Raw genomic sequence first — 20618 nt, 5'->3', positions numbered from 1 at the left:
AATGAAGCCTGTTATAGTTTGGATGTGGTGTCCCCCAAAAGCTCACGTGTGAGACAATGCAAGAAGGTTCAGAGGAAAAATGATGGGGTTGTGAGCGTCTTAACCCCATCAGTGAATTAATCCCGTGATAGGGATTAACTGAGTGGTCACTGAAGTGATGGGGTGTGGCTGGAGGAGGTGGGCATTGGGAGCATGGCCTTGCGGTAGATATATATATTTGTATCTGGCCAGTGGAGACCTCTCTCTCTGCTTCCTGATCACCACGAGAGCTGCTTCCCTCTACCATCCTCTCCTGCCATGATGTTCAGCCTCACCTCGAGCCCTGAGGAATGGAGACAGCTGGGGACTAGGACCCCTGAAACCATGAGCCCTCAAATAAACTGTCCCTCTTCCACAGTTGTACTAGTTGGATCCTTTAGTCACAGCAGTGAAAAAGCTGACTAAAACAAAATCCATTCCCTATAACTCTGGGTCCTCTGTTTTTTCTAACTCCCAGAGAGGCATTCTGTTAGCACAGTAGCATCACCAATATCCTAGGGTCAGTATGGACTAAAACATCTTTCCAAGACATCACTGTATCCATTATCTCTTAAAGCCATTCATTGACTTTCCATGGCTTTTAGGATAAACCAAACTTCTGATCATCCAATAAAAGACCCCAGCAATGTAGTCTCAGCCTTCTTCCATAGTCTTTACCCAGTTAGATAGAGCTCAGCTCCTACTACATAGGTTCAAATTCAATGCTCAGTTTCCTGTATCTTCCTAATTCTGACGGACTACTGGGCATTAGCCCTCAGCATTAACTCCTATTTACTTTCCAAACTCAAAACTTACTCTCTCTTGCTATTCTTTATACATGTTAACTCACTCCAACAAGACTTCAGGTATTTGAGAACAGGGGTCATACCTTATTTTGGTTTTCAGGGCATATACTGCTTATAAATAACTTAATAACTGCTTCTAAAATAAGAAGAAAATAGAATGCAAAACTATTGATGGGAGGGGTGCAACAACTTTAATATAAGTTCAGGTTTCCAAAAATGTGTATTATTTCCTGAATAAACAAAGAAAATGAATGAATTTTAAGAGTCACATCTTGGTATGAGTGATTTCTAAAATGAAATATATTGGTGAAAAAGAAACAAATCAATTCAGAGATATTATTTTAATATGACTGATAAACGGGCAATTAGTTTAAAATACCCGTATTTTATGATTTTACTGCTTCATGTTCATTTGATCTCTCCCTCCTTTTTTAAAAATTAATATTTTGAATAAACATTTTGTAAGAAATGAATCCGTATATTTATCTCCCTGAACCATGAGTAAACTCAGCATTCTCGTGTGGAAAGGTGGATGGAAGCCCTCTGGAACCCTTCTGAGAATTTCTGGAGTGCTTGGGCACACCCACGGACCTCCCTGAATGTAGCTGTTTCATCTCATGTCAACTGTGACCTTAAATTTTGATAAGCAAGAATTCCTTCAAATGATTTTTGGAATTTCCGAGTGAAAATAGAGCTGTATTGACCATTCTGTTATGGCAGAAATATATGAACTCTCTATTAAGAAAATCAAGAATTTTAAATATCTCTGCAGTCAACATCATGTATTCATTCCTATTCTGCCACTTCATTCCCTTCATGCCCTTGACCTTCCTTTTCTTGGTCATGGCTGTCTAACCTGGGTAGATTGAGTTATTTATCCACTGTGGGTCTTAGTTCAAACTGTGATGAAAAGATACCATTCTATGAATGACTTAAACATATCAATAATTTCTAAAATGACATTTCTCGCCACACTGAAGGCTAGGAAGTGCAAGGTTAAGGTGCCAGCAGATTCATTTCCAAAGGTTATTACAACGTGTACGTGGCCAAATAGGTTGATTTTATTTGTATTACATAACATGTTTTGCATGTTTTTATTCATTCATTTAGTTGCCAGTAATCTACTGGGGTAGATGAGAAGCAGTTATAAAATCTTTCCTACTCTTCTTGCTTTAAGAGTGAGAGCTGTGCTTCTTCCTCTTGAATCTGAGGGGGCTCTGTGACTATCTGACCAATAGAATATGATGGAAATGGTGTGGCACCAGTTTCTGAGTTGAAGTTCGGGCTTTCAAGGGCTGCCAACTCCCATTTCCTGTCTTGTTTCAAACCTTGCTCTGAAATACTTGAGGCACCCTGTAAAAAATCCATCTACTCTGCTGGAAACACCAGAAGGTGAGGCCCTGGGACTATAGAAGAAAGACAAGCTCTATGGCTAGCTAAACTGTCCATCTGTCTTTGCAAAGGAAGTGGCATGTGAGAGAAGACATCTTGGACCCTCCATTTCAGACACTGCCCCCAGGAGACTTCATGTGGAGTAGCTGAGTACTCTGCTGAGCTGGCCCTGGATTCCTGATCTGCATAATTGGGGAATCTATAAAGCAAGGTGTTTGAGCCACTAAGTTTCAAAGTAGTATTGTTTTACAGCCATAAATAGTTGAAGGACTTATTTAGCTCCTTTGGTATCAACTCGTATATTGAGTGCTGAAGAAATAAAAATCTGGGCTCTCTCCTTAAAGGGCTCATGACCTTGGGAGTTTCTGCTAGTTGAATCTTGCAATTTAAAGAAAAAATAACAATTAGCTTATTTCTTAAGCCAGCCTCAAAAAGTCAATGCCAAATGTTTTCTCTGATATGTGGAAGCAAATCCAAAATAGGGAGAAGGTGGGAGAGAGAGAGAGAGACAAAGGGGAAAAAAAAAGAAGAGAGGGAATTTCATCAGAATAGATGAAAGATCAGTAGAGTAGATGAGGGGGATTGAGGGGGAGGAAGGATGGACAGGAAGAGGGAAGAACAGTGGAATGAATCTGAACATTCATAAGTACATAGTGGATACAGTACAGTGAATCTCACCGTCATGTACAACCACAGGACACTAATTAAAAAAACAAAAACAAACGATGAACAAATTGCAGAAAGATCAGAAGAATAGAGGGAGGGGAGGGAGGAGGAGAAGAGGGGATGGGGAAGTACTAGGGACTGAAGTAGAGCAAATTATATTACATGCTTTTGTGATTATGTTAAAATGTACCCAAATGTTATATATAACAAAAAATGAGCAATAACAAATGAACTGTTAGTTTCAGTAAAAAAAAAAAAAATCACCTTATTTCTATAGTCAGCTTTGGATCACTCAAAAGGCATTCGAGTTCCAAGTGAAGTGACATCCTTTAACTATGCTTTGTGCAGGAAAAAGTGAGAGATGGAAGTGGACCAGTAGGGATTGTTGTGGATTGAATTGTATAAATCCCCAAACCCACATGTTTAAAAAATCTTAACCCTTAGTAACCCAGAATATGGCTTTATTCAGAGACAGAGTCTTTAAAGAGATAATTAAAATAAAGTCGCTGGGGTGAGCCTTACTCCAATAGGACCAGTGTCCTTACAGAAAATCGATTAGGACAGAGACAATAGAAGAGACGAGACCATGTCAAGACACAGGGAGGAGATGACCACTGACAAGCCAAGGAGGAAGGCTTCAGGAGGCACTGACATGGCCAACACATTGACTTTGGAGTTCTAGCTTCTAGAATGAGGAGAAAATAAATTCCTGTTGTTTAATTCTCCCAGACTATTGACTTTGTTATGGCAGACTCAGCAATAACACAGGGACTCAGGAAAATTGGTGACAATAATTTTTTTTTCCCATAGTGGGAAAGGAGAAACAAAATACTTCAACTTGTTATCAAGCGACATGTAAATCTGGCATCATTGAAATGAGCTTCATTTGTGATGTGGGGGAGATCAGGCTCTTCATTCTTTTGGAGTAGCCACATATAGGTAGGAGGTTAGAGACAAGTAGGGGACCTCACACACCCCAAAGAAACCTCACTTAAACTCACTGTGCTCTCAGACTATTTCATGGATGTACAGCATTTTTAAAAAGTGTAGCAACCAGTTAATATTTATATATCAGTGTGGCAAGGTTATCATTATTCTAGTAGTAGATGGGCGCCATTTTTGTTTCACTGGAGGGAAATCCAATATGAATAAAATAGCAACTTTCCAAAGATGACATTTAATCCATGCATGTAAATCAAATTGAGAATCTATTATTCATTATTAAAAGAGTGGCATATTTTTATTACACTGAGAATGAAACACAAATACTGTGAAAAATTTAGTGCCTTTTCTGGAAATTTTAAGACACTCATCATGAAGCCATCTAGCTGGTACTGGCTCTCATTTTAAAATATAGCCATGAAATTAATAAGTTTGAAGTTTTATGCTTGAAAAAAAAGGATGCTCAATTTAAATGAAATAGGCAAATTTATTTTTTATTTAAAGCTTCCTAAATACTTAAGATGGTAAAGTACTTCAGTAGCGCTCTGATTCCAATATGTATATGAAGAATATAGTTCATATTCTTGTCATTATTAGTCATGGCACAATGTTCTTCCCTGAAGTGCTTTCTGAAAACTGCATATATCAGAAACTGATTAAAATGACCTAAAGTATTAATTCTTAAAATATGATGAACCCAACATTTTGCAAGAGGTTATTTTCTGTGTGACATTTAATATCTAAGAATTGAAACGATTTTAATAACTCATAGGAAGGAGTGGTCTTAGGAAATCTAAAGTCTGAGCATGATTGCTTTTATTGATTATTGGTTATTACGATTAATAATGGAGAGCCCTGGAGTATATTATATCGTGCAGCTTTAGAGAGCTCTCCATTGTATCCATTGGAGAAAGCCCCAATTTTGTGTTTTTGCAAAGATTGCCTCTACTGATTAAGAGAACCTCGAATTTGTGAGAACTTGGGTGGCAACTGGTTCGTCCTGAATGGCCTGAGCGCTGGCCATTGTCACAGGGTGCTCTCTTCTCAGCAATGATCTCTCGTAATCCATTTCTCGCTGCCACCACACAGGGTCTCCCTGGTCAACTTAAGAACATTCTTTCCCCTTTGACCCCCTCATCCCCACCAAAATAAAAAAAAACTTGGTCCCAAAGTACTAGTTAGGAGCATATCTTTTTTTTTAAAATTGATTTTATTTTTTTAAATACATGACAGCGGAATGCATTATGATTCTTATTACATGTATACAGCACATTTTTTATATCTTTGTATATAAAGTATGTTCATGCCAATTCATGTCTTTATACATGTACTTTGTTTTTTTTTGCATTACAATTCTTATTTCACACATATACCACAATTTTTCATATCTTTGTTTGTATATAAAGTAGGTTGACACCCCAATTCGTGTCTTCATACATGTAAGGAGCATATCTTTAGGAGGAAGGAGGCTTAACAGAATCTTGATCTCCTGGTACTCACTACTTCAGGAAAATTATTTAAACTCCCCTGGTCCCAGTCCCCTCCATCTCTAAAATGGAAATCTACTGCCTATTTCATAGGGTTTTTATGAGGCTTAAATGTGATACAGTAAGTACTTAGTGCGTTGCAAGAAGGTAATAACTGGTAGTTGTCATGATTTTTGTCATGGTATGGTAATCCTCTGTGTAGAATGTAGTTTGCTTCCTTATTACTTTCTCTTCAGTCCTTCAAACCATTCCTTCAAGAAGTCTTAGTAAGTCCTTTCTTGGCTATCTTCTAAGAAATCTCATTTTACAATGTTTTCATGCTCTTTTGCCTTCACCTCTTGCTACTGGGTGATGTGGAGTGTCCCGAGGTCATCTATGCAGAAAGTTGCTTTCCCTGCTTCTGAATCAGCTTGCTGTTACTAAAACAAATACCTGATACTTATATCCTTATGAAAATGAAAGGTATATTTGGACTCACAGTCTGAGATGATCAGTCCATGGTCAGATGGAATCCCCTACCCACTTTTGCTTTGGGGCTGTGGTGAGACCACTCACCTTATGGCTGGTAAAACAGATGAAGAGGTAGAAGTCCCAGAATACCTTAGAGGACACACCCCCAGGGACCTGATGACTTCCTACGAGGCCCCACCTCTTAAGAGTTTCAAAATTCATCTTCCCAATAGAGTCAAGTTGAGGACCATTCATTAGTACCTGGGCCTTTGGGGGCCATTCCAGATCTATTCCAGATCCAGACCTGTAGCATACTCCATTATTTTATCTTTGGCAGGAGAGAAAGTGTGTAGCAATCATTAGTTAACCTCAGTGTCAATTACATCACGATACACTTAATATGCACTATCAGTGCAGACTTCATTCAATCCAATCCACTGTTAAACCCTTTTTGCTTTTGAGAAAAACTGAGGGTTTTGATGAGGACTTGTCAAGATGTTTGAAACTAAGTTTCAAAACTAGATGTGGACTCCAAAGTCTGAACACTAACTGAAAGGAAGCATAAACAATAAAATTATTGGTTTCCCATGATGGTAAATTACCCACAAATTCCTGTAACATTTCTTTATACTTTTACCAGAATTGCTTCTATTTCAAAAGTCAAGTCTCTCTCTATTCCGTCTCTCCCTCCGTCAGTGAGAGCACAGGTTCTTTATCATGCAGTAAGGAGCCTGTAACATTTGTGAAGGAGACTGATGATTGGCAGGTGATCACTTAAGAATATTGGGCAGCACCAGGATGTAGGCATCCAAAAAAAAAAAGGGACTTTGGATTTGTATTGCCGTTTTGTAGAGGAACAAGACCAGTGGAATATATGCGTAGCTACAGAAAGGGATTTATTGGATTGGTTTACAAGATCAATGGTTCCTAGTTCCACCATGGCCACCTTCAGGCAGGAGATCTGCAGGGAGGAGCCAGTAGCTACTCAGTCCAAGAGGCTAGACTCTCAGAACAAGAGAGAGGTTCATGATGCAGCCCCAGTCTGAGGCTGAAGGCCTGGAAATACCCTGGAGAGTCACTGGCGTGAGTCACTGTTGAAAGACTGAAGAGGCTGGAGTTCAATGTGTCAGCAGCAAAAAAAAAAATGCACCATCTCAAGAAGAATGGAGTTTGTGCATGCCCAGAAGCAAGCTTCCTCCTTTCTCCACTTTACGTTACATCTGGATCCCAGCTTGGTGGACAATGCACCCTTATTCAAGGCTGGTCTTCCCCTTCAGTTGGCTAAGCCACATGTCAATCATCTTTGGAAACACCCTCTCAGACACACCCAGAAGTGTGCAGTACCAATTTTCCCGATGTCTCAATTCAGTGGATAACCCAAACAGACCCACAGGTCTGTTCATTGTGGTATTGCTAGCACCTAGAAATGTGTCTGTCTCCATATATAGATTTCTTAAAATGAATGAACAAATTTAAGAATTCCAAAGAGTCCCATGAAGGTTTTCAACTAGACCTTGAAATAGACAATTGAACTTTTACTTGGATCTCTTTTTGGTATTTATTTATTTATTTTTGGTCTTGGGGATTGAACCCAGGGTTTGACACATGCTGAGCATAGGCTCAACCACTTCCCAGCCTGACTTAAATGATTTTTTACGCATTTTTTTTTTTTTGGTGTTTTATTCAGATTCACATCCTTTATTTTATCGGGAATGCTTTCACAATGCCATAAATCCATCTTTGTCCTTTGTGTCTGTTCCCTACATCTGTTCACATCCAATGTATTCAGAGTTAAGAATGCCCTAGTTACAAAATAGTAGTTCTTGTTCACTTGGCATGCAATTCAACAATCAAATCATTTTGAATTCTCCAAAGAGGAGGAACTTGCTTCTATATTTGAACTCACTCACATTCAGAGGGAATATGTTATAATATTTCGACATCTATACAAAATGCTTTACAATTACTTTTAAGGCATTAATTCTCATATGAACACCCAGCGAAGTCACGAAGGACTGAGTAGGGCAAAGAATTTCTCCAAGGTCACGCAGCGTGTTAATTGCAAAGGCAAGGCTGGCTATCTTTTCCCATCCGTCTGACTCATGCATATAATAAGCAGTAGTCAATGACTTTGAACTGATGAGACTCTCAAAGCAAACGACGACGGTGGCAGGAAAAGGATTTATATTAAAAAAAAATATGGCTCAACTCAAGGACCAATAAAGGTCAAGCTAGTAAACTGCAGATCAGATCCTATTGGTCCCCTGCTTAATATCTTTCATGGCCTTCGAATCTTCATTGCATTGAGAATAAAATCCAGATTCCTTACTTGGGTCTCTGAACCTTATGTATTTGGCCTTTATCCCACTTACTAATTTTATTTCCTCCTAGTTTTCTGCTTGTGTATTTCATTGCAGCCTCATTTTCATTCTCTGAATACACTAAGCTCATTCTTGCTGCAGGGCCACCAAATTCATTGCTGCTTCCTGCCTAGTAGACTTCTTCCTCGAATTTCAACGCAGCAGGTCTCAGGGTAAGAGCTGCTTCCTTAGACACGAGCTTCTTAATATAATAACCCCCCTTCTCTAATCATTTTCTGGTCCATCAACATTCATTTTCATCATTTCAGTATCAGTTGTGATAGGTTAAGCATTTATCTCTATTGATAAGGTCTTATTTACTTATTGTTTATCTCTTCCTCACCAGTCAGTAGCTCAATGAGAATAGGAAGGTGTTAGCCATTCTTTGTTTCTTTAGTGCCAAAAATGGTGCTTAATACAAAAATGGGTATTTTGTAAATGAAGTAACAAAGAAGCCAGATAGGGTGACTTTGCTTTTTTTTTTTTTTGATGGTCAAATCAACAATTTGGTAGCTAGAGACAAGAGCGAGTCATTTTTTTCCTGGATCTTTTTTTTTTTTTTCAGTAACCTGTGAAATGGGCTAATGTCAACAATACAATAAGACTGATGTGCAGATCAAAAGTTACAATGTGCATGTCCAAGGTTTGTAAAATAGAAATTGCTGCACAGGAATTAACTTTGTTGCTAGATATCTTTGGTGCCATGTGGGCTGTCCAAAGGGAAAATGTTGATGAGCAATTATTGCCAAAAGTTTTCTCCTTTCCAAATGATATATTTGCATGCTCCTTGTAAAACCATTTGTGGTTAATTTGTTGGTCTTTGATCTAATCAGGCTGCAGATGTTCAGAAATGCCATCTTTTTGTGTATTGAGGCTCATTCACTGGGGTTTGTAAAAGTAATGGGCTGTGCCCAATTTTTCCCCAAAGTGTTCAACTCTCAGGGACAATGAAGGGAAAGATCTATCTTTTGCCTAACAAGGAGAAAAGAAAATTCAACTTTTGCCTTCAGTCAAAAAGAAAAGAAAGGGAAAAAAAGGAGAGAAAGAAAACAGTAAAGGAAAGGGAGGAGGAGAGAATCTGAGAACTGAATTTTCTAAATTAAAATATTCAATTAGGTGTTTCCATCTCTCTAGAGTGAAACATTCTTAGTTGAACATTTGAGCAGCATGGGAAGAGATGAGTTATGACATATTGAGGCTGAGGTCAGGGGAATAGAATTGCAGCAGACTGACATGATATACCATATAGTTCCTCTTCATTTTAGGCATGTTCCATAGAGAAGGTGGAAAGGTTATATATAGTGGGTAGCTAGTAATTATTCAAGTATAATAATAATTATATAAACTCAGCCAGGTTTTAGACAGAAAGATAGTTGTTTTATTCAGTAGAAGTCAATTAAACATCTGATCAAAGATACACAGTTCATGTTGCTTATCTTTGTATCTATAAATTGTAGGGGTTCTCATTGAAGGACCACCCTATTAACTATCACCTGAGCATGCTAGTTAAAATTCAGAGTTCAGCCTCACACCAGACTTACTGAGTCAAACATAGATACAAGGCCTAAATCTTCATTTTTAAAAAGTACCTTTAGGTAATTTTTATACAAATTAAATTTTGAGGACTGCTAGTTTGGGTCTTGTGGACATAATAGTATGATTGTTGGTCTCCCCCCGCCTCCCCCAACCACCCCCAAATGACCAAAGTAGTTGTGGAGAAATCATGGAATCAGGTGCAGGGACTAGGTTTGAGAGATCATAGAATTGTGCCCTTCATTTTTAAAAAAATTGATTTTATTGTTATTTTTTTTTAAATACACGACAACAGTAGAATGCATTACAATTTTTATTACACATATAGAGCACAATTTTCGTATCTCTGTATATAAAGTTTGTTCACACAAATTTATGCCATTATAAATGTACTTTGTTGTTTTTTGCATTACAATTCTTAATACACATATATACCACAATTTTTTCATATCTCTGTTTGTATATAAGGTATGTTGACACCCAATTCAAGTCTTCATACATGTACTTTGTATAATGATGACCATCACATTCCACCATCCTTGCTAATTCCCTGGCCCCTCCCTTCCCCTCCCACCCCTCTGCCCTATCTAGAGTTCATCTATTCCTCCCATGCTCTCCCTCCCTACCCCACTATGAGTCACCCCCCCTTATATCAGATAAAATATTTGGCATTTGTTTTTTGGGGATTGGCTAACTTCACTTAGCATTATCTTCTCCAATGCCATCCATTTACCTGCAAATGCCAGATTTTGTTCTTTTTTAATGCTGAGCAAAATTCCATTGTGTATATATGCCACATTTTTTTTTATCCACTCATCTGCTGAAGGACATCTAGGTTGGCTCCACAGTTTAGCTATTGTGAATTGTGCTGCTATAAACATTGATGTGGCTGTGTCCCTGAAGTATGCTGTTTTTAAGTCCTTTGGGTATAGTCTGAGAAGAGGAATAGCTGGGTCAAATGGTGGTTCCATTCCCAGATTTCCAAGGAATCTCCATATTGCTTTCCAAATTGGCTGCACCAATTTGTAGTCCCACCAGCAATGTATGAGTGTACCTTTTTCCCCACATCTTTGCCAACACTTGTTGTTTGTATTCATAATAGCTGCCATTCTGACTGGAATTTTTACCCCTCACACATCAGATAGAGTTCTAGTCTCTAGGGTATATAAAGAACTCAAAAAGCTAAGCACCAAAAAGCAAATAACCCAATCAATAAATGGGCCAATGACCTGAACAGACACTTCTCAGAAAGGATAAACAATCAATCAACAAATATTTAAAAGAATTGTTCCCTTAATTTAAGGAAGATTTTTATTCTGAAGAATTAGTTTGTAAACTAACTGGAAAATTTGGCATTTTAGAAAGAAAGATTCTTATTCTTTAAGAATTTGGGTATTATTAGGGCAAAAGAATTTTTTTTTCTTCATAAACTCTAGATCATTGTTGGATGCCTGGACTTCAAAATGACTAACTGAGGAGAGAATATGAGAGAAATATCTGGAAGGAGAGCCCAGGCTTCTCTGTTCATATGAGTCATGAGGAGCGGTCAGTCGCCTAGAGCAGAATGACCTTGAGGCCTCTCACCTTGAATCCAAGATGAGGTCTCTATTTGGCTGTTCCTCTATTCAGTAATCATAGTGTGAATGATTCTGAAACAGAGTGACTAAAATCAAACCCCAGCACCAACTTCTACATCTGTTTCATGTGACCTTAGGCTAAGTCTCTCTTTGCCTCAGTTGTGACATTTGTAAAATGAGACCCATAATAGAATCTACTTTGTGGGATTATTGTGGCCACTGTTTAATGAAGATAAAGTAGTTTAAAAGTGCCTTGATTTTAGTAAATAAATTTTAACTGTTGATAATATAGCAACATTTAGGATTAAGGAATTTAAAAAGAAATACTTTTTGAAAACAGGAACCTGGAATATCTTCATTTGACAGAAGAGTACTGGTTTTCCAGGGGTGTAGGCAGTAAGATTCTCTCTCTCTCTCCTATTTAGAAGCCAAGAGAGTTTTAGCTGCTGTGACCCTCTGTCCTTGATCCCTAAGCCAAGATAAATTTTCAAGAATAATTACTTTATTGTATCCCATAACAGAGAGACTGGGGATTAGAGCTAATTTGTCTATTTATTTATTTTGGCTGGGAGAATGGAAAAGAAAATAATGCTACTATAAAACTCTCACTGGATAATCTAGATTACTCTGTGCTATGGCATCAATTCCCACTCCTCTGTCCTGAGTTGTCTGCCTCCAAAAGAACATTTTGCTATTTCTAATACAAATTAAGTGTATTGATTTGCTTCCTTGAAGACACCACTCAGTTAATTTTTTCTGTCACCATTGCCCCTGTATCCCAGCACTTTTTATACAGTGAAACAACGATCCAGAGACAGTAGGTAGGTTACTTACTCGGTGGTAAGTTGAAATTTGTTCTCATGTATGTCTGATGCCAAAGCCCATACTTTTTAACTTCAAGGATATAAAGCTCCCCTTTTAAAAGAGAGAAGCAATTAAACAGGGCAGGGCTGAACAGATTGGATTGATGTATCCTATGCAGAGATGTCTAGACAGGATATATACACATATACGAAATTCAAACTCCACTTAAGATGCATTTTTGAAGAAATGCAACCAAGAAAAGTTCTAAGGGACACCACCATAGATTTCCCATGAGCACCTTAACACTGTCTAAAGTTTTGTTTATCTACTTAAGTGGAGCTTACAGGAATATTTGCATGTCCCTTTATTACGGCCATATCTTTTTTTTTTAATAAAGGATTCTAGAATTTTATTTATTTTTATTATCGCATGATAATTTGGCCGTATCTTGATGTTGACAATCTCTAGGTCCTGACCTTGTATACAATGACTTAGAATCATGGCTATGTTGGTGCAATAATCCTGTTCATAGGATGGTTAAGACCAGACTTGAGTGAACACAGGGAATTCAGGGAATACAGTGAATCTGTCAACATCAGCTTGGTTATCCACCAGAACAAGGGCCAAACAACTAGCAAACAAACAAAAACTGTGAACAGCATCTCAGTGGCTTAGCACAGCAGGTGCTGATTCCTCACTCTGTGTCCAGGTCCTCTTCAGGACAGAAGGAGGAGGCTTTGCTCCACCCTAACTCAAAGTCTGGTTGAAGGAGTATTGCTTATCACTATGGCAAAGGAAAAGAAAACTCTGGAGCATTTAGAGACAAAGATAAACATGATGGCCCAGAGGCGAGTAGTGCTCTGATCCACTCATGGACCATTGGCCAGTTAATTAAATGGGCCACCCATTCACTGGGAGGCCAGTGGTGCCATCCTCTCATATGCTTGGAAGGTGAGGAACTGCTGCTATTTGGTGAATTGCTGACACCACCGACTGCCTAGGAGGGAGTGGTGTTTTCTAACAACTCAGATTGTTCACGCATGGAGTGGTTTATCTTATGAACTGGCAAACTTCCTCACTGCTGTAGGCTGTAGGTGGAGAATGAGCCACATCCAGTATCTTACAGAAAAGATGTCCGTCTGAGCAAAGGACTGACTATAACACTGTTTCTCAAATTTTGTGTTCTATATAGCATTAGTCTCTTTATTAGATAATCTGTGTTCTTTAAAAAAATTTGGCTGTCCTTTTTTTGAGGTCACTGAATATTTGCAACTCTTTTGCTGTTATTGTTATTATTTGATATAAGTTTTAGGGATATAGAAATTGCTGGAGCATCTTTAGTCACTGTTATGAAAGTTTGCCTGTGTCTGTGTCCCAGCAGTATCACTATCTGTCTATCTGTTGAGAACCTGTGAGTTAGAAATGACAACTTCAGAGGTCTTGTCCAAACTGACAAGAAGATTCTTTAATTATAATGAGCCAGTTTTGGGGGAGGAAAAAGTATTTCCTGATAGAAAGCCATGAGAGACTATATATAGGCAGGCATTTGAGAAAATAATTGTGATGATAATAATTTTGATAGAATTTTAAAATATGTATATCGTGTATGTTAATATGAACTTCATTTGTGTTTAATATGAAATTAAACTAGAAAGGTTGTGGTGAGGCTCCATTAGGGTCATGAATACATGCTAAGGAATTTCAAATTATATGATAAATATAAGGTTGTAATCTGATGTCATTTAGGCAAGAGTTAGCCCACTAAACAGCAAAAGGTATAAGAAACTTTTGTTCAGTGTCAAAAAGAAGAGTAAATCTATATGATCAGAGTTCAGAGCAAAGAAGCTGGGCAAAAGAAATGAAAATTAGATTTTCCATAGAATGTAGAACATTTTTTATATTAAATTCAGAATTTTGTGATAAGAAAATATGGATATTTCACCAAGGATATCACTTGGATAGTCAATAATGAAGTTTTTAAAATTATATATCATCAACGAACCTTTAAAGATTTTCACTTTATTCTTATTTCCATTACTCTGACTATGAGGTGCCTAGGGGTTATTTTGTGTTTTTTTTTTTTTTTTCTGCTTAGGGATTTTCTGAGCCTCTTTATTTTGTAGACTGATGTCTTTCATCAGTTTTGGAAAAAATGCTTAGTCATTATTTATTCAAAAACACGTTTGTGTGTGGGTACCATCATCTCTCCCTTGTCCTATTAGGACACCAGTTACATGTGTGTTAGATTGCTTATTATTATTCCACAAGGACTTCAGTCTCTGATCTGTTTTTCACTTTCATTCTTTTTGCTTTTGCACTTTGGTTTCTATTGATCTATGTTAGGGTTCACCTATCTTTTCTTTGTTGTGCTCATTTATGCTGTTAAGACAATTTAATGATTTTTATCTTTTCAAATGTTTTATATATCTGTTCTAAAGAAGCTCAAAGTTCTCTCCTGAAATATTCCAAACTTTTCCTGATTACTTCCATCTTTTCTTCTAATTTTTTATCCTAATTATAATGATTATTTTAAAGTCTGTGCCAGACGTGGTGGCACACGCTGTAATCCCAGCATTTTGGGAGGCTGAGACAGGAGAATCCCGAGTTCAAAGCCAGCCTCAGAAACTGTGAGACACCAAGCAACTCAGTGAGACCCTGTCTCTAAATAAAATACAAAATAGGTTTGGGGATATGGCTAAGTGGTCTAGTACCCCTGAGTTCAATCCCTGGTACCAAAAAAAAAAAAAAAAAAAAAAAAAAAAAGTCTTTGTTAATCCAGTGTCATCTATAGGTCAGTTTCTATTGACTGGTTTTCTTTTATCTGTGTTTCACATTTTCCTGCTGTCAGAGATGGCTCTTAGTTGCCTATGGTATACACATTGTGTATACATAACTTATAGAGAATGAGGTAGAAAATATTTATCCCATATCAGGAACTTCATTTCTTTGTTTAAATCAGGAACTGAGCTAAATTGGGTTTGGATGGCAGCTTTAGTTAGTTTGAATATATTACTGGTTTTAAAGCTTTATGTTGCAGAAGGTCCCTCCTTCTTCTGGGCTTAATATACAAGCACCATTTATTGAGATTGTGCTCTGCTCTCCAGCATTACCCCAGGATTTCTGGGACAGTGGAAATCTTACTTTGACTCTTTCCTAGAACCAATTGGCCACGTGCTGCTGGGCACTTGGTAAATATCCTAAGGTTGAGAATTGGTAGTGAGGACTCACTGTGTTTGGAGCTCATAACTATTCAGTATTCCACAATAGCCTTAGTGTATTCAAAGTTCAGCCAGTGTTTCCTTTCTTTTACAAAGTCCTCTATCCAATGATAGGTCTGTTTCTTTCTTGTTCCCAGTACTTTGCTATCATGACTGTTATTGAACATATATTTAATGATTTTAAAATTCCTGGGGTGCCTTAATAATTTAGAAAGACTTGCATCTCCCTAGCCGGTATCCCATTTTCTCAGCTCTCAGTGAGCTCAAAAAGATACATTTTACATATTAACTGTTTTTTTCTTGTCATGATGAGATGGTCGGACATTTGCAACCATCTCCATTAAGTAGAAACAGAATTTTGAGGAGCCTCTTATTTATTTATTTATTTATTTTTGGTATTGGGGATTGAACTGAGGGCACTTAATCACTGACCCACATCTCCAGCCCCTTTTTTGTATTTTATTTAGAGGTTGGGTCTCAGTGAGTTTCTTAAGACCCTCTGTTTTTGAAATCATTTTTCCTGATTACAAGAATTATAATCACTACAGAAAATCCAGAAAGTAAAAAAAAAAACATGGATAATACCTTGTGAGTATGCATTTTTTTATCATTTTGAGTCATTTGTCATGAACTCCATGGATTGCTTTAATTTCAAAGTATTTGGTGTCCAAGTGAAAAGAATATTGCTTTCTTTACGAACCCCCCCACTCAGCATTTGGTCTTTAAAATTCTCTCGGGCTTCTTGGATTCTACTTGTTCTGCACTCATCTTTCACATGTACCTTCTGTGATGCAGAAGACCACCCTAAAGTTATGTGGTGAACTTGAGCTCTATAGTATCTCTTTCTTTCAAAATAGCGCTTTTTTACAGTATTTGGAAAATAAAGGTGCTTTGAGAATATGATGCCCTCCATTACCAGGGTCTCTGTGATGAGATGGCATGGGCAGTTGACATGGGGGGAGACCCATGCATTCAGAACTTAATTTTTAGCTTTTAATTACAAACCTACTGAAAAATACTCAGGCAGATGTGCCATCGTAGGATATCTGTGGGAATGTTCAGGTTTGCGGAGAGGATCCTCTGAGAGAGATACAATGAAACTTAGTGATCTTTCTTACCAAAAGAACGAGTCCCAAGCTACATATTAAAGGGCAAAAGATCTGTCCTACAACAGGCACCAAGGGAAAGATGCTACGGGAAGAAATAAGGGAAGACGACTGTTGTCACATAAATTCCTTTCTTTAATAATTTATGGCTCCTGTCTTCCTTTGTAGTCAGTATCAAGTGAGTATGTCACATTCTGTTCATATACTCATTTTTTTTTTTAGGAGTCATCAGGGTGGTAGCATATGACCCCTCTATCTGGTGGAGGAGGTTGAAGTCCTTTTTATGCATGGCTGCAGGTGACACAGTATTGCGCAGTGTCCTCTGTTGGTCTCAGCACCCCGGAACTATTTCTCATGCACAAAAGGATACTGGTGTTTTTACCTGTTTACCAATATATTTCATTCTTGTATATGCACTTTTCCTCTTTATTAAAAGAAATTGTTACTTCAGTCATCTTAGAAGTAATTGAAATAAAATCTTAATAAATCATAATGTAAATTTTATATTTTTCTGAGCATTAACAGATTTAAATGTTTACCATATAATTTATTGTCTAAGTTGAGAATTTTGTCAACTCCATGAAGAGGATCCGTTTTTTTTTTAATTGCTGAGGAATCTCAAGTATATGGAAACTTAAATATAAAAAAACTGACTTGCCCCCATGACAACAAAATTAATAATAGAATTGTTAGTGCCAAATTCTTACTTCATTTACTTTGATTGCACTGTTGAATAAGACCAGGTTGGTATAAGAAGGGCACTGGTTTTCACTTCTCAATGCAGAGATAAAAATTGATAAACTTATTGTTAATAGCATCCGTTCAATTTTATTTCTAAATGATGATCCCATCATTTAGATTTCTGACTCCACTTCTCCCCCTCCTCGTTGAGCTCTGATTCTGTTATCACAAATGTTACTCACAGCCAACTAGCCCAAATGAAAAGTACGGCTTGATTAAGGATCTCTTTTGTCAATAATTTGTGCCTAATGTTTTTAGCTTTCCCATGGGCTGTTGTAGAAAATGGTAAATCTGGTTTAAATGAAACCTGATCCTGTTAATGGTTTAATAGCAGCTGCCACAGGGTTATGGTATTTTTCAACAGATGCCTCTGTTTCATTTTGTGTCTAAACCAAGTCTTGAGATATTTACATAAATTGTATAAAATATTATCTACACACTTTTGGCTAAATATATTGTAAAACAATCTTAGACTAGACCCTGTCTTTGTCCATTTAAATTACTCACATAAAACTAAAAAAAAAAATACATCTTAAGTGTATAATCTATTTTTGAAATAAAAGATTATTTATGTTTTGCAATTCCCTGATTTTTTTTTTTAAAGACCTCAGAAAAGACTCAATCTCTACATCTGGGAATCTGCACAGTGGCTTGGGCAATCTGATCATTTCATTCGTCTTTATATCTAGTGTTATTTACGAAGCACTGACAAATTGCTCATACAGTGAGATGTATTACAGTGTCAACTAAAATAACTGGACTAGTCACAAAATTAAATGAGACTCCATTTTTTTTTCGATTTCAAGTGATGGAACTTGTAATAATAATTTGCATTGTCATGATGAGTAGGATTTGTTTTTCTGGAGTGTAAAAGTTTGTTCAACCACTTTTAAGAAAGCATTGATTCCCTGCAAAGCACGTGAACTGTGTACCTGAATGATACAAAGATAAATGACAGTCATGCAAAATAAATGATTATGATGGAAGATAGAAGTAGTAACATAATTGTCTTAGTCTGTTTTCTGTGGTATAACACAGTACTTGAGACATGGTAATTGAAAAAGAATAGAATTTTATTAGGCTCACAATTCTGGAGGCACTAAGAAGATAGTGCTGGTTTCTGGGAAGGGCCTTCCTGATGGCAATGATAACATCGTGGACGGCATCATGTACTGACGGAGCCAGCATGCTAGCTCAGTTCTCTGTTCCTGGAAAGCCACTAATGCCATCCTAATGACCTCATCTAATCCTCATTATCTCCCAAAAGTACCACATCCAAATACCATATGAATTAGGCAATTAAGTGTCTAACACATGAACTTTTAGGGAACACATTCAAACCATACAATAATAGAGGGACCAGCTCAGGCAAATACCATGTTACTTAATATTACAAAGTTTATTTCTAAAGCTCATAAAATATAAAATCTTCTGGTAGGCAGGTCACCCTTTCATGATTGCAAATTACCTGTGGCTGGAAGGGTTATTTATGTAAATGTATCCAGTGGGTGAATTTTTAAGGGTCAAAAACAGGAGTGCAGACTGACTTTTTACTGAATTCTAAACTGTCTGTAGGCCTTACTGAATGTAGAGTGTTTCTAAACATATAAGCATCCCAATCTTCTCTTGTCTTAATGTCTTTCCTAGGTACTACCCCAAAGGAAAGATGTGAAACCTGGCATAGCTTTCTTATTTGAACTCTTTCTCCTTCGTGGGAAACATGCCTGCCTTGGCCAGGCTGTGGGCTGGGCAATCTTTCCCCTGTGTGATAACAACTTGGAGGTAGTGGAAGGAAAATTCAAGTGTCCCCTTCTCCGAGGACATTATGACCGGAAATCCAGAAGTTTTAGGAAAATTGAAGATTTGATTTGCCTGGACTTGGACCACTGGCTGTGCAATCTCTATTTTCAGGTTTGTGATATGATTGTGTAAGTAGAAACATTTTTTTTTTTTAATTTTCCAAAGTTGCTTCTTTCTAGCCTTTATCTTGCTTTCATGCCATTGAACATTTTAATAAGTTTCATCAAATGGCAAAAGTAATTATCTCTTAATGCTGATTTCTGATAACATGAATTAAATTAATATGTAGAAATAAGAACTACAATTCACAAGTTAATGAAAAAGTTAAAGATAATTTAATACAATCTTCTATGTTGTGAATGGACCAGAACCGGTACTCGAGCCCCCTGATTCTCAGCTCACAATCTTTAACTATCACTTCATCTCAAAATTATTGGTGTTTCCTGACCAAAAGTACTTAAGCATGCTTCTGTTATGTGTTGGACATTGCCAGTTCTAGGATACAAAAGAGATAAGATGTCATCTTTGCCTTCTGAATGTCTGCCATCTATCTGATGAGATAGACACATGTCTATATAAGGTATGGAAATCAGTAGTAGTAGTAGTAGTAGTAGTAGTAGTAGTAGTAGCAGTAGTTGTGTTCATTATAAAGAGAATTTATATTTGAGATTAAATCAAGAAATGAGGCTTGGAATTTCAAAATAAAAAGGTCATTATTTGTTAGCATTAAAATAGTTTAAATCAATGAAAATCTACTTGCATTTGAAGATAATTCTCTTTTTCCCCCCTCTGACATGTTATTTTTAAAAAAAATTTGTGGAAGAAAAAGTGATATTATGATTTATCTGTAGAGCTTAGTTGGCTGTTAGTTGTTACAGATAGATGTACTTGTCTACTAACTTTCTAACTTTTATAGACAATGGTAAGATTCTCTCTCTGTATATTTCATGGGGGAGTGAGTGAGTCTTTATTAAGGGCATAGTGCCTTATGAAAGGTATTTGATTTTCTGATAAGAAGGGCAGAGTCAGTGGAAATTTAGGTACTTCTTTTCTGTGAGAATGAAAGAGAAGTTCTTATCTGAAAGCTCCGTTTTTCTTTCATGTGAAATTCTAATATATGTGGATTTTTCTCAGTGTCCATTTTCTCAAATGCAAAAATTTCTGATCAAGTCAATGATAGAGTTATTCAAAAGTGAATAGTTTAAAATTAGAAGGAGAAGAATAGGATAAAAGCAGATGATGGAACAGGAAATTGGTTTTTGTAATTCGGGTTTGGAAGAGAATATAAAGGAAACAAGGAAATCCACTGAAATTGTGGTCACTTTCCTCCTGGGTCAGTTAGTGGGAGGAAATCATCCCGGTCCAAGAGGTGCACATGGAGCCAGGGTGTGTGGTTTAGCCTTGGGTGTCACGTTCTCAAGTTGGCCTGAGTGTCATTAGGGACAGCACCCAGGCTACTAACCCTCGGCATTATGGAGAAGGCTGGCCATAATGGGCTGACTCTAGGTTAGCCCCTGAAGAATGTGTGTAAGGACCCAAGAGAGAAAATTCTGCAGGTGAGATAACTCTTTCTCAGGAAACTTTTTCTGCGGTTGCTTATTTTTGAGTTTCATTTTTTATGTCAGGGATGGCTTCCCCCAAACACTTATTATCATTAAAATTTTAAACATACATAAAAGTTACAAATATTGCATATGCAGCACCCATTTATTCACTAT

At 37.2% G+C, this 20618-nt stretch overlaps 1 protein-coding gene across 1 annotated transcript in view; it reads left to right on the top strand.

Moving 5' to 3' along the window:
* Positions 1-20618, top strand: part of LOC113179858 (uncharacterized) — a 306468-nt gene that overhangs the window by 90451 nt on the left and 195399 nt on the right. The window contains exon 9 of the mRNA XM_077801549.1: positions 18748-19011. Coding sequence (XP_077657675.1) covers positions 18748-19011 — 264 coding nt within the window. The remainder of the gene's footprint in view (positions 1-18747; positions 19012-20618) is intronic.

This window comes from Urocitellus parryii, chromosome 8 (genome assembly GCF_045843805.1).
Source record: "Urocitellus parryii isolate mUroPar1 chromosome 8, mUroPar1.hap1, whole genome shotgun sequence".
NCBI classification, from domain to species: domain Eukaryota; kingdom Metazoa; phylum Chordata; class Mammalia; order Rodentia; family Sciuridae; genus Urocitellus; species Urocitellus parryii.
The sequence above is the reverse complement of the archived record's forward strand: the minus strand, read 5'-3'. Positions and strand labels throughout refer to the sequence as shown.